Consider the following 12,858-nt stretch of genomic DNA (forward strand, 5'->3'; position numbering starts at 1 on the left):
ACATGTTGCTGCTGTCCAGTCTCTTCACACGTGTAACACACTGCAGCTGCAAAAGCTTAATATGGTGTATTTGTTTTAGGACCAAACCATTGGTTGAAAACACACCAAATTAGATTTAATTTCAATTCGCTCTCTAAGCTAATAGTATGTAGCGTACCTGTGCTGGAACTGATGGTTTCTTTGCCAATAACATGTCCCAGTAAGTCATACTGGTTGAGCCTGGAGCTCTCCTCTGCCATAGCCACAGACCTCCCCTGGGTCCACAGGTAGATCACCTCATTATTGGTGTAAGCATCTGTGCGACACAGAGATCACTTATCAGCACAAAATAACGGCAAAACATATGACATTCCAACCCAATGTAATAGCTACGTTGGTCCACAGGGCAAGACGTAGTATATTCACAAATAACCCTCTCAAGACGTGACATGCATACAATATTTGTTCCTATTAATTTCTAATGACCGGTGTCCATGTCACGTGATCGAAAACTTTCCTAGCGTGAGAAAAAAAACATGGCGGACAACCGATTAATTTTTTATGGGAAATTGTAGTTGATAGTTTGGTCATTAAAATGCTTTTTGATTAGATTTCTAGCGAGAAGTGTATATTGTACTTTTAAAATCTACGTCCAGTGGATGTGTAGGATCTATAGTTTGATAGATATTACGAAGATTATTTGAGGTCTCACCAGGAGAACATCAATATACTACGTATTTTAACTATGGAGTGCAACAAATGGAATAAGCTACATACATTTATATTTAGGATTGCAATGAAGGAATTAATTAAACTTAAAATAATAGCTATGACCTTTTTGACATGGTTATGTTGTGTTCTTGGTTTAATTAAATTGGAAGTTGCACCAAATGATTTGATGTAATTCAGATGCAATTAGCCTACATAAAAGGCCTCAAATTGGAAGTACTGTCTGGGCTGTCTTTCACTCAATTCTGCAATAGGTAGATCTCGCCTTTGACCAAGGCCGAGGTCGGGGATCTTGGGCTTAAAAAGGTTGGTGACCACTGCTGTAGACTCTTGGGTAGGAATTGTTCTAAGGAAGTTATCAAGGGGAATCTGGCTTCTAGCCAGTGCTTGACTTTAACTGTATTGTGAGAAGAAAAACTTCCCTTAGTAGTGTATTCCTGATGGTGAGTGCACTTTAATCCTCTGAAGTGTTTTTATGACAGCAAAGGCTCCTAACACCTGCAGAGAACAATCACTATTGTTTCCGCAATGCAATTTTATATCAAAGTCTGTTTTGATGTGACCATCTTGACTGACTTACAACTTCCGAATTTCAGAGGACAGGCGTGTGCATCCATGGGGAAATCCTCCAGGTGCATGGGGCACTCGGCATGGATGGTCAACCTGAGGGGACACAGGGAGAGGCGGTATGGTTACAAACACATCATGACCGAAGTCACCAGAAACAAAACGGTGCATTTTTATACACCAACATTCCATGTCAGACATGATCTTTATTTGCCCCTTCTTCCTGAAGAAGAAAATCAATGACTCAATTGTTTTTTTACGCCACAAAGTAACTGCCTTAATACCAGAGTGCTGCAGCAAAAATAAATACATAAAAAATTAATCTATATACAATAAAATACTAAGAACTATACAATATCAATTAAATGCAAACAGTACACATATACAAACGCTGAGTATTTGAAATAATTGGTTAGTACTGTCTTGAGTGTACATGTAGTACAGTACATGTAGTGTACAGTAACATTCTACCATATATTAAACCACCCAAGAATATGTTAAGTAATACTTCCTAGTGTTTGCCTGTATTAATATAGAAAAATAGAATCTATTAAAACAGTGTGAAGTATCGACATAGTTCAGTATAATTTAGCTGGGGATATAGAATAAATATAAGATTACCTGTTGTAATAAAGTATAGGGCAATATATAGTATATACAAGGGAATATGCTTTAATAATGAATACATATATAGTATAATGTATGATTAAATATAATAAATATATGTATGGTGTGCAGTATTTGTGCTGAAACAACTGGAGGGAGAACAAACATTCACTCTGTCCTCCCTCACGCAGCCACCAGTGATAACAAGAGCTCAGCTGACCGACAACAGAGAAACATCTACAGAGAGTTCTGGGTTATATCTCACACAGGTTCCGCCCTCTACTGGACTCTATGGGTACTACTCTCAACCATGCTATGCGAGCATTCACACACTGAGTTTGTATAAACGTAGCCGGCCAATCAGGGCGAGCCTACCTGAATGCGCGCGCAGGCACAGGCCGTTTCTCAATCGCGAGGATATTGGCTTCCAAGCCAATATTTCAAGGATGCTACGTCATCAAGTGGCGCAGCAGGACCGTTCCAATGTCCAGCATACTTGGAAATCTACCGAGGCCACGTCCTTGGTTTGGGGGAAATTTCGAGGCTGCACATGGGTAGACTTCGCGTCCTTAAAATCCCCACAATGCTTTGCGCACGGACCAATTTCCCCAAATCTGTGCCGGAAAATGTAAGGCGGGGCCTCTCATATGACGCACACCTGCACACTTGCTAGCCTGTTCCACTCGTTGTTTTCCGAATGCCAGGAAGTATTCTTGCCTCGCTTCTGAAGCAAGTGACTCGGAAGACATGTGCTACCAAGCAAGCGTACTTGCGATTGAGAAACACCCAGACAGTATATAAAACGGCCACGCCTCCTGATCCTGTCATCCTTTTCTCTTTTCTCTTCAGCGAGCAGGACAACACCTCAGAGAAAGTAAAACGTTTGAAAGAAGAAGAAAGAAGTTATCATACCTTCATGGAGTCGCCACTTCTAGAGACCCGGGCCTGTCCTTCGTGCCCTGGCTTAATAGCGGGCGCGGATCCCCACCACCTCTGCTTCGAGTGTTTGGGGGACCAGGATATGGCCGAGGCGGTGCCATTCACGTTCGCCATTCACGTTCACCATTCACGTTCGCCATTCACGTTCGCCATTCCAGCGGGGCGGATGGCTCCGTTTTCCGGGGAGGAGGATGACGAGGACTTCTCGTTGTCGGGCACTTCCGGGTCCGGTGTCCATGGAAGCCCACTGCCCAGGTCTGTCCGCCAGGACTTCCCCCTGGTGATGACCATGGCGGCAGAGCGTGGCAGCCCATCTGCTGCCAGTAGGCAGCAGGCTGGGCAGAGAAACTATTACTGGAACTACGGCAGCCGGGCGATTGGTTCACAACCATCGACCTGAAGGACGCTTACTTTCATGTCGAAATTGCTCCAAAGCACAGAAAGTATTTGCGTTTTGCCTTCCAGGGGGTAGCCTACGAGTCCAGACTACTGTTTGGCTACTCCCTATCCCCACGCACGTTCAGCAAATGTGTGACCACAGGGTTTTCTAATCTGGGGATTTCGCTCGATGCAGGCAGACTACGTGCCACCCTGTCAGAGAGCAGACAGGCATCCCTGCTTCAGGCAGTTTGCAGACTGCGACAGGGGGAAACGGTGACAGCTTTGACCATCATGCAGACTCTGGGTCTCATGGCGGCTGCTCACCTCGTCGTACGGCTGGGGTTACTGCATATGCGTCGCCTCCAGAGGTGGTTTGCCGGCCTTCGTTTAGATCCCAAGAGGCACAAACGACGTCTGGTGACCATCCCCCCCCCCCTCAGTGGAGAGCAACCTCCGATACTGGGGGTCCCCAAAGCATCTGCGGAGGGGAACTCCACTGGGGCGGGTGACCTCCTACATCACAGCATCAGTGACAGTTGCTTCACCCGGAGGTGGTGAAGCAGATCTGGGCAGTTCGGGAAAGCGGAGGTGGCCTGTTCGCCAACCGGCGCAACAGCCACTGTACCCTATGGTTTTCCCTGGCTCCGCAGGACAAGTGTTTGCACACGAGTTATGGCCAAGAAAGCTGCTCTACGCCTTTCCACCGCTGCGTCTCATTCTCCCCCTCCTGGAGAGGGTGAGACGAGAACGATTGTCAGTCATTCTGTTAGCCCCAGGTCGCCGCTCGGTGCCGTGGTACGCAGAGGTGACACAGATGATGGTGGGCCAGCCCATCGGACGGTTCCTCAGGTCTGGGGGGCGCTGTCTCAGGAAGCAGGTGCAATAGGGGCGTTACCCACTGTGGGCCAACCTCTCCAGGCTTGGCTCCTGAGAGGGACAGGCTGAGACAGGTGGGGCTATCTGACAAAGTTATTGAGACTATCCAGGCAGCAAGAACAGGATCCACCACAGCCTGTTACAGGACGAAGTGGTTGGGATTCCAGCGGTGGTGTGAAGAAAGGAGTCTAGAGCCTCTATCGTGTACGTTGGGCTCTATTCTGTCCTATTTACAGATACTGGTGGACAGGGGGCTGGCTTATTCCTCAATTAAGGTGTATGCAGCAGCCATCTCGTCCTGCCATGAGGGATTGGGGGGGCAGGTCAGCCTTTAGTCAACCGCTTATGGCGCGTTTGCAGGGGGTCTGGAGACAGCGCCCAGTAGTGCATGTCTCCACCCCACAATGGGATCTGCCGTTGGTGCTCGAGGCTCTGGTCACAGAACCATTTGAGCCTCTGGAGCTCTCCTCCCTGAAGGCACTATCATTGAAAACAGCTTTGCTGTTTGCCTTGACTTCGGCCAAGAGGGGGGGTGGTGCTGTGAGTCAGTAGGTATCTGACCCCCCCCTGGACATAATGCACTTATGTTTTCCCATGCTCCTTAGGGACCCGGGAAACATGGTGCGCAGTAAGCCCTATACAGGGCTGGACGTATTGTAACCCTAGTTATATAAGCACAGGCGGAGCCCTCTACCTAGGGGCCCCGTCTTTCCTATGCCGCTCGCTGAAGAGGGTGTAGGATGACAGGATCAGGAGGCGTGGCCGCCTTATATACTGTGTGCCTGCGTAGGCTCGCCCTGATTGGCCGGCTACGTTTATACAAACTCAGTGTTTGAATGCTCGCATAGCATGGTTGAGAGTAGTACCCATAGAGTCCAGTAGAGGGCTCCGCCTGTGCTTATATAACTAGGGTTACAATACGTAACCCCCCGTTTTTGGTCTGATGGCCAAAAAATTCACTGTGTAAGTAACTAGAGAAATGGTGCATATTATTTCACTCGTACATGTTTAATCAACATGGTTATTACATTCGCTGAGTTGGAACCAAACAGCAAGCCATAAAGCCATTGTGCAGTCGATTGAGGTACGAAATTGACCACAAACTGAGTTTTTTAAACTCAATTACATTTATAGCCCATGCATCAATTCAGTACTTGGTTATTTGAGCAACTGGGGTGGGGACAGAATATCTGAGCATGTCGGCTATGCTGAATTTAGCTTCATTACTTCTACAGTTTTTTCATCTTGTATAAGATATACCATATGTTGCATGCTTCAGTACTGTGTACAGATTTGACATGACTACTAGTAAACTTGTATACTCTTTGAAGAGGCTGATATAAATGAATCTCACCATTGTAAACAGTTTCATGTTGTCTAGTTTTATCAGCCTAGTGTTAGAACTTCACAGACCTTTTCTATCGAGAAACCTACTGTTTCAAATGAGCTCCTTGTGTTGCACTTTTTTTAACATCCTCTTGACTGTTCTATGATGCTTCCTCATTACTGATAAGTGCCTCAGTAGCTATACGCACATTATTGCAATATAACATAAGCCAATGTTAGCAATTTACCCTTGCCTGTCAAACGGCACCTAAAACGGCTAGTAATTGATGAAATTCATTTAATTTCTAGGCTGATCTGACATTCGTACTGAAACGGCGACAAGAATAATCATTTGTAGCTTTTTAATACAAAAAGTAACCGTAGGGTCCAAATGAACCCCTTTGCAAATGCAACCCAAAGAGTGTGTGGGAGAGAAACTCCCTCTGGAGGGATATGTTTGCCTTTGCAGACCATTTACATGCACACAAACCTATAACACACTACAGGAAAGGGAAAATCCCCAAAATTGCATACTAGGGCCAATTGAAATAGAAAATGTAGCTTTAAACCAGATGTGTGTAAAGATAAGCTGGTTTGAAAAAGACTTTTTGCTTTTGTCTAGCAGATGTTTGTCATACTTTGCTTCATCTTATTTCAAATCTACTTGATTATCTAAGTAAAACATTCCTTATGATATTTATCAATGTAATATATCTTTCTTGGCCTTGGCAGAACTGCTCTGGGACTGAAATCAAATTCTTTCACTATTTCATTTTCACCCTTGAAAATTAATAATGACCTTGTGGACAAGCAACATAGAAGTATTTATTTTTCAGTGATTCAAGGCTCTGCTGCAAAGGCTGATTGTCAGTAGATGAACAGATGGGTTCAAACTAATACATCATTTTTGCTTCAGTCATGAAAATAATGGTGCAAGCTGACTTGATGCTACTATCAGTCTATTTTTAGCACGACATATGCACAATGGCACTCTTTGATCAAGTGATTATTCATTGAGTTGTCTGTATGTGAAAGACAATCAGACAGATGGGATGATCAGAAATGATCCAGATATCCGCTGCTAATGACTCCACTTCAAAGTGCATAGGGAGTTCACTTTTTTCTAAGCAATTGATCACAGAAATCATATCCTTCCATTACATTTTACCATTACCATATGTGTTGCTTGTTCAAGCTGTTCTGTTCATTTAAGTATAATAGGCAAACACAAGCACTGGTTTTAAGCTTAAGGGCTTACCAGACAGAGAATGGCAACAGAATCAATTCACTTTAAAGATTCTGTGTCAAAGCACCGAAAACAAACTCCTCTGCGTCAGCTGCACTTTGTGTAAAGTAGAAAATGTTAGCATGCTAAAGCGCTAAATCAAAAGGGAAAACATGGCCAACAAAATACATGCTTATCGACATGTTGACACTTTCCTTAGGTGCAATTTCATGCAGTTACATTAGCATTTAGCTCATATAATTACTGTGTACTGGGCTGCAGACTCTAGTCTTGTTAAGATAAGATAAGATAAGATAAGATAAGATAGTACTTTATTGAACCCGATTTGGGAAATGTTTGTGTTGCAGCAGCATAAAGACATGGCATTGTACAATAACAATTAAAAGACAAGAAATAAACAAGAAAGTAGAAAATATACATGTTGAATTTACAAATTAACAATAACAAGATATAAAGCAAGGTATTATATATACATAAGTATGTGACAGATGGAATATTAAATATTAAACTGAATATATAAATGTAAAATGGACAGTGTGGTTTTATTCCAAGAGAAGCTATGGAGCAGAGACTTCTCTGCCAGCCAGAGGTGATTTATTATAGAGAGTTATTGCAGTGGGCAGGAATGTTTTCCTGTATCTGTTAAAGTACAATACTCAACAAAGAGTTGCAACCTCATAAGTTTCTCACCTCATCGTGTAGAGAAGCGTGCCGTTGTCAACTAGTCGCAGCAGTTTGTTTGGAGTCGTCATGTTGTGGGCCACCGATTTCTTTCCGTTATGGAAAAAGGTGTCAGGAGTCCAGATCTTACTGGCCAGGAGGTTGTTGAGGGGTAACACATGCATGGGCCCTTCGAACTTCAGCCTCTCGTCCATCCAACTCTGGCGGAAGAAGACATCGATGGTGTACTCCTGAGAGAAAAAGGGTGCAAAAGTTTTGTTGGCAAGATGTTATAATAAATCCCTAAACATTAATAGATGATTGTATGCTAAACCGGTTGACGTGTCATCGTTATGACCGATACTCCAAATATTTTTAAATGCAGTATGTCAGAAGGAATAAAGGGGAAAGAAATCAAAGATAACCGGAATATAACTAAAGGCTAACAAATCCTTTTAGTAGAACATTCAAGTGCTTTTTCTTACATGATTGATTACAGATGTCAAAAGATTTGTTGGTGGAATCATCATTTGTGTTAGCTGAGTTTGGAAATGTTTTCTGAGAGTTATCATTTTTAATGGCCCAGGTGTGCACCATGCTTCACCATCTGTCATCAACGCAGAGCTTCAACAGAAAGAAAAGTTCAGCATATGCCAGCTACATCCAGGATACCTGACACACACACACACACACACACACACACACACACACACACACACACACACACACACACACACTCACACTCACACTCACACTCACACTCACACTCACACTCACACTCACACTCACACACGTACACAAGTATATGTCACACCAGTTATTGTAGAATACATTTTCTTAAGTCTATGTATTCCTGCATCATGTAATTACCACTCTGGTAACAATGAAGTGTTTGACACAGATGAGCCTCAGCAAGAAATCTTGTAATCAACTGTTTTATGTTATATTTACAAGCAACGAAGTGTTTTGGTGTTTTACCAACGCATAAAACGACATAAATAAAAGGATTTCAGGATATTTAGTCAAAAGGGAATATATTTCTCATCATACATTCAATAGGACTTGGTGTCCTAGCAACAGACTTCCCTCATCCGCTCCATACAGTGGCAGTGCAGACTGAACGCAGCTGTCTTTACGGAGAGAGATAGAAAAAAGCTGTGCGCATCTCACGCTAGAGTACACATTACTGGTGATCAATAAAAGCACGCCTTATGTGTTTCTCTATCAGTCGCTTTGTGCTTTTGCTCATACAGTAAAATGGTTTGTAAAGCAACACAGCTCACCAGTGACTTGTGAGTGCTTTTTTACGTGAGAAAAAAAACAATAAAGTCATTTCTTAGTGATTTGAACAACAGGAAGCCATCAACCTCAGCAGGAAAGGTGACCAGTTTCCACTCAACACATCAACAGAGCTTCTGTAAACAGCGCAGGGTTGCATCTGTTAATTGATTGAATTGACCTCCTGGTGGCCTGCGTAAAGTCCCTAAAACATTTACACTGCATGTGTCCTCAAGTGTTCTTAATAAAGCCCACAGATCACAGATAGATAAAAGCAAGAGTTAGACAGTTTACCTTAACCCCTTCTTCAGTTCTTTTCTACCTATCAAGTTATGTTTCTTATTTATTTAGTCTCTCTTCAGCAATGTCTAAAGTGTCTACAATATCTACACAAATAGTGAAATAGCGTTGAATATTGGAATACAGATTAAAAGACAAAAGCATCACGCCTTACTTTAAGTAGCCAATATGAGTATAATAAAGCTCAGTCACATTTAATTTAAACCAAAAAGACCTACAATAAATAATCAAATGAAAAGTAATCTATGCACTGCGTGCCAAACATTTACTTTTGATGGTCATGGACAACAAATTATTTATTATAAAAAATATATCATGTATTAATGTTCCAGCTAACGATAGGTAAGGTGAGCAAACTCTGTGAATTATTATACTGTGAACGTCTGTAATAATATGCTAGCTAAATCTTTGTATTAAAATATTTCTGATTGACATTTTCAGATTATTTATTTTTTTCCAAGTTGAGAGGTAGTTGGTTAATGTAGTGCAGAAGTAATGTAATGGGAGCAACTCAAATATTTCAATGTTTTTATTAGTTGCGTTATCAAATCTTTGTGATGTGAAACATTTATCAAATGTTATTCATCAACTGTAACCGTCTGGACTAGTGGACAGGAGTAGTGGATGTGTGTAGGCAGGAGAGAGGGCAGAGAGATATGTTTCGGGATATGCACCAGCTGAACATATGAGGAAACTGGCATCCCAGTATGATGAACAGCTCTACACATGAGCCAGCTGGCGGCCATTGCCCTCACAGTCTCCATCTTCATTGTGAACTGTGAGAGAGACGTCTCCACTATGAATAGGGGGAAACCTTCAATGAGCAACATCTGAAATCATACATTGTGTGGTTTCTCTCAATTTCCCACACTCCAATCCTTCTTGTTATTGTTTCTACATATAGGTGAAGACAGACCTGAGAAGCAGGCTGCAGGGGGCCATCTGGCATCGTGCATGCTACTGAGAATCAATGAGCCACCTCTGGGCGAGCTCCCAATGACAGAGCCTCAGAGCTGCTCTTTCAACAAAACAAGAAAAATGAAAAGCTTTCAGCCAGTCTCCAAACGCTGCCACTGAGGCAATTATATACAGTGCCCTCTGTATGGAGTGGGTCATAAAAGGGGTACGGATATAAAGATGTAATTAAATATATTTTAAAGTTCTCTAATCAAGTCATTTTTAATAAAAACATTTTAAAATGCTTTTGATATTCCCTCCTACTTCAAAACCATTTCCCCCTGCTACTGAAAAGTATTCGCTGTACTCTGTACTCCTAAATACTCCAGATAGAAACACTTAAGTAAAAATGAATAATCAAAACAATTACATCAAGTACAATAACAACAGTATGTTGTTTTCAAGGGTGGAAGTAAAGAACTACATTTGCTCTGGTGCTGCCTGAACTCATTATACCACGTTGACTTTGGTCATGAATTAAATGGCGAATGCGGACAACAAAGGACTCTCCAGGTCCCAGGAAAGACTAATGAACACACACACATGGGCCCTAGGACCACACTGGTGATGTATTGTTCTTTGTCCTGTGTCTGCGACCAAAACTTTCCAGCAACACTACGGAAAAGTTTGTCTTTTCCTGGCACAGAATGAAACTGGACCATCTAAATCCCCATTACCACAGTATTACTCTTGTATGCACTTAATTATTCTCGCCTTTTCTTTATGAGATCCAACAACATTGCCAGAACTCATCCCAATCAGTGTAAAACATCCGGTGATGAATAAACACACAATAGTAGGCTTGTCCCAGTTGGGCAAAGCCATCATTTGTTTGTTTCCTTTGGACAGAAATCTCCTGTAAACACACATAATTCATTTGATGATTGAAAGACAGGGATGAGGAAAAGGCATAGTCAATCTCCACACAAGGCCAAATGGCACAATCAGTTCAAATGCCAGCTGGTGTTCCTCCAGGAACTAGTGATTGATTTCTCCTTGACAGAGGAGACAGAGCCGAGCCTCTATCCAATACTAGTTTTTTTTATATCTTATTTTATAGCAACGAGGATCATGAATGGGTTTATTGTAGTAAACAACTATTATTTAAATGGCATTTTAAAACACATTTATGGCTCCTCCTGTTACAAATAGATTCATAAATACATAATCACTCTTCGCAGATGCCTTTTTTAATGTCTGTATATAGATTTTTGGCATCCTGCCTTTATTGGAACGCATATTATGGATATGAGGGGAGAGAGAAAGAAGGGAGCAGCATGTCACATCCCTCCCTGGATGGAATAAAAGTGGGACTTTAAAGCTTGTACGATCAATATTCTTTGATTAACAATGCATCATATGCGTATGGAAACTGTGAAAAGGGTCACTGAGTGATGTACCCACAGAGAATGATCAGCTGACTCTGCAATTCCCCTCTGTTCTGCAGTGTTTCAGCAACTTCCTGCTCATCCTGTTGGTATCTGCCCGGCCCACAGCTTTACTGTTCTGGTTTGCGCTCACGTCTCACCGCTCTTATCAGCATCATGTCCAGATGCTGATATGTTTTCAGCTACAAAGCTCTGATAAACCCACTTGGCACTTCCTGCCCAAAACAAAATGCTGTTTACAAAAAAAGAGAGCCAAATATGTCTCCCTTTTTAAAAGGAGGATGCATGTTGGACAGGTGAAAATCAACATGACTCCAAAAACGAGCTCTGTCTGCACAATGTGTAATTAAGCAATATTTAAAAAATATTTCCCTTACAAAAATATGCCAGTGGGCACATGCGCCTTATGCTTTTACATACTGTAAGGTTCAAAGTGCACAGTTAACACTTAAAATCAACCCACTCTCTTCAGTCTGCGTACAAATGACACGACTTTACACATTGGAAATGCGTGCAATAGATACGCAGAAGTCTGATTTTGCGTGCATATGATACGCTAATCATTCCCATTGAGATCTGAGGCCGAGTTTTGCGTGCATATGACACGCCACGTTTCGTGCCTGCACCACTTATTTTTGTCCGGTCGGCTCTTGGTAGACCAGAAGCTGTATGGTTCATAAAAACATGTTCTTACTCAATACCAAGCCACGATTATTGTTTTTATTTTAAATCGTATAATGTCGGACTTTTTTTGCCGTCTGTGAGGAAAAGAAATGTGGCTCAGAGCCTCAGAATAATGAAATCTGTATTTTTTTTAATCTTTTTTTCCTTCTAATTTGTTATTCTTTTCTAAATAACACACTGTTATTTACTCAACAATAACACACAATTATCCTTGTTTTTATTTATTCGTTTAATTCTATAATCTTGGGCTTTTTAGCATGCTTTTTAGCCGTAAATAAAGTCACCGGAAACAGACGTAGACGGTAAACTGATTACCCAAGATCCTCAGCTTGAAGCTCGGGATGTTTTAGCCGCAATGCACGTTGGGATATGGTGTTAATGCAATATGATATCTGAAAAAAAAATCAGAGTTTAGGATGGCCGAAGACACTACACTACCCATAATCCCCACCTATCGCTTGGGACTACAGTCCCGTTGACAAACCCCGTGATTAATCTTCAAGCTCTGGGATTGGATGTTGGAGTGGCAGTGCGCCAAGGTTACGCCGAGCGTCAAACAGCTATTTTAAATGGAACGAAACCACGGCAGACTATCCAAAACTGGACTCGAACGCCCCCCCAGAACTACACATGCTGGTTATTGTGTTTCGCAACATGTTCTATGGCACGTCTCTACTGGGAATTGTAGTTTTAAAAGACGTTTTTGTTTTTCCCAAAATTAGAAGTTGACAGTATAAACTGTACACCCCTGGAGGTTTAGGCGATAGGAAACAAATTGGTGTGTACAAATTTAAAACATGTAATTAATAAATGGGTGAAAATTGCTTGTGTCCATAATGCGCAGCATTAATATATACCCACATGCCAGCTCATTGTTACTTTGTAATTCTACTCCACTACAATTCAGAGGTTAACCTGGTATTTTTACTCGACTACATTTAT

At 42.0% G+C, this 12,858-nt stretch overlaps 1 protein-coding gene across 3 annotated transcripts in view; it reads right to left on the bottom strand.

Annotated features, from left to right (window-relative positions):
* Window positions 1–12,858, bottom strand: part of gabra3 (gamma-aminobutyric acid type A receptor subunit alpha3) — a 104,619-nt gene that overhangs the window by 12,276 nt on the left and 79,485 nt on the right. For 2 of the 3 annotated variants that reach the window (XM_034152339.1, XM_034152333.1), the window contains exons 5-7: window positions 7,340–7,560; window positions 1,289–1,371; window positions 158–295 (exon numbers count right to left, since the gene is read on the bottom strand). In XM_034152339.1, coding sequence (XP_034008230.1) covers window positions 158–295; window positions 1,289–1,371; window positions 7,340–7,560 — 442 coding nt within the window. The remainder of the gene's footprint in view (window positions 1–157; window positions 296–1,288; window positions 1,372–7,339; window positions 7,561–12,858) is intronic. The other variant, XM_034152348.1, reaches the window with a different exon arrangement.

Source organism: Trematomus bernacchii, unplaced genomic scaffold, assembly GCF_902827165.1.
Source record: "Trematomus bernacchii unplaced genomic scaffold, fTreBer1.1, whole genome shotgun sequence".
NCBI lineage: Eukaryota > Metazoa > Chordata > Actinopteri > Perciformes > Nototheniidae > Trematomus > Trematomus bernacchii.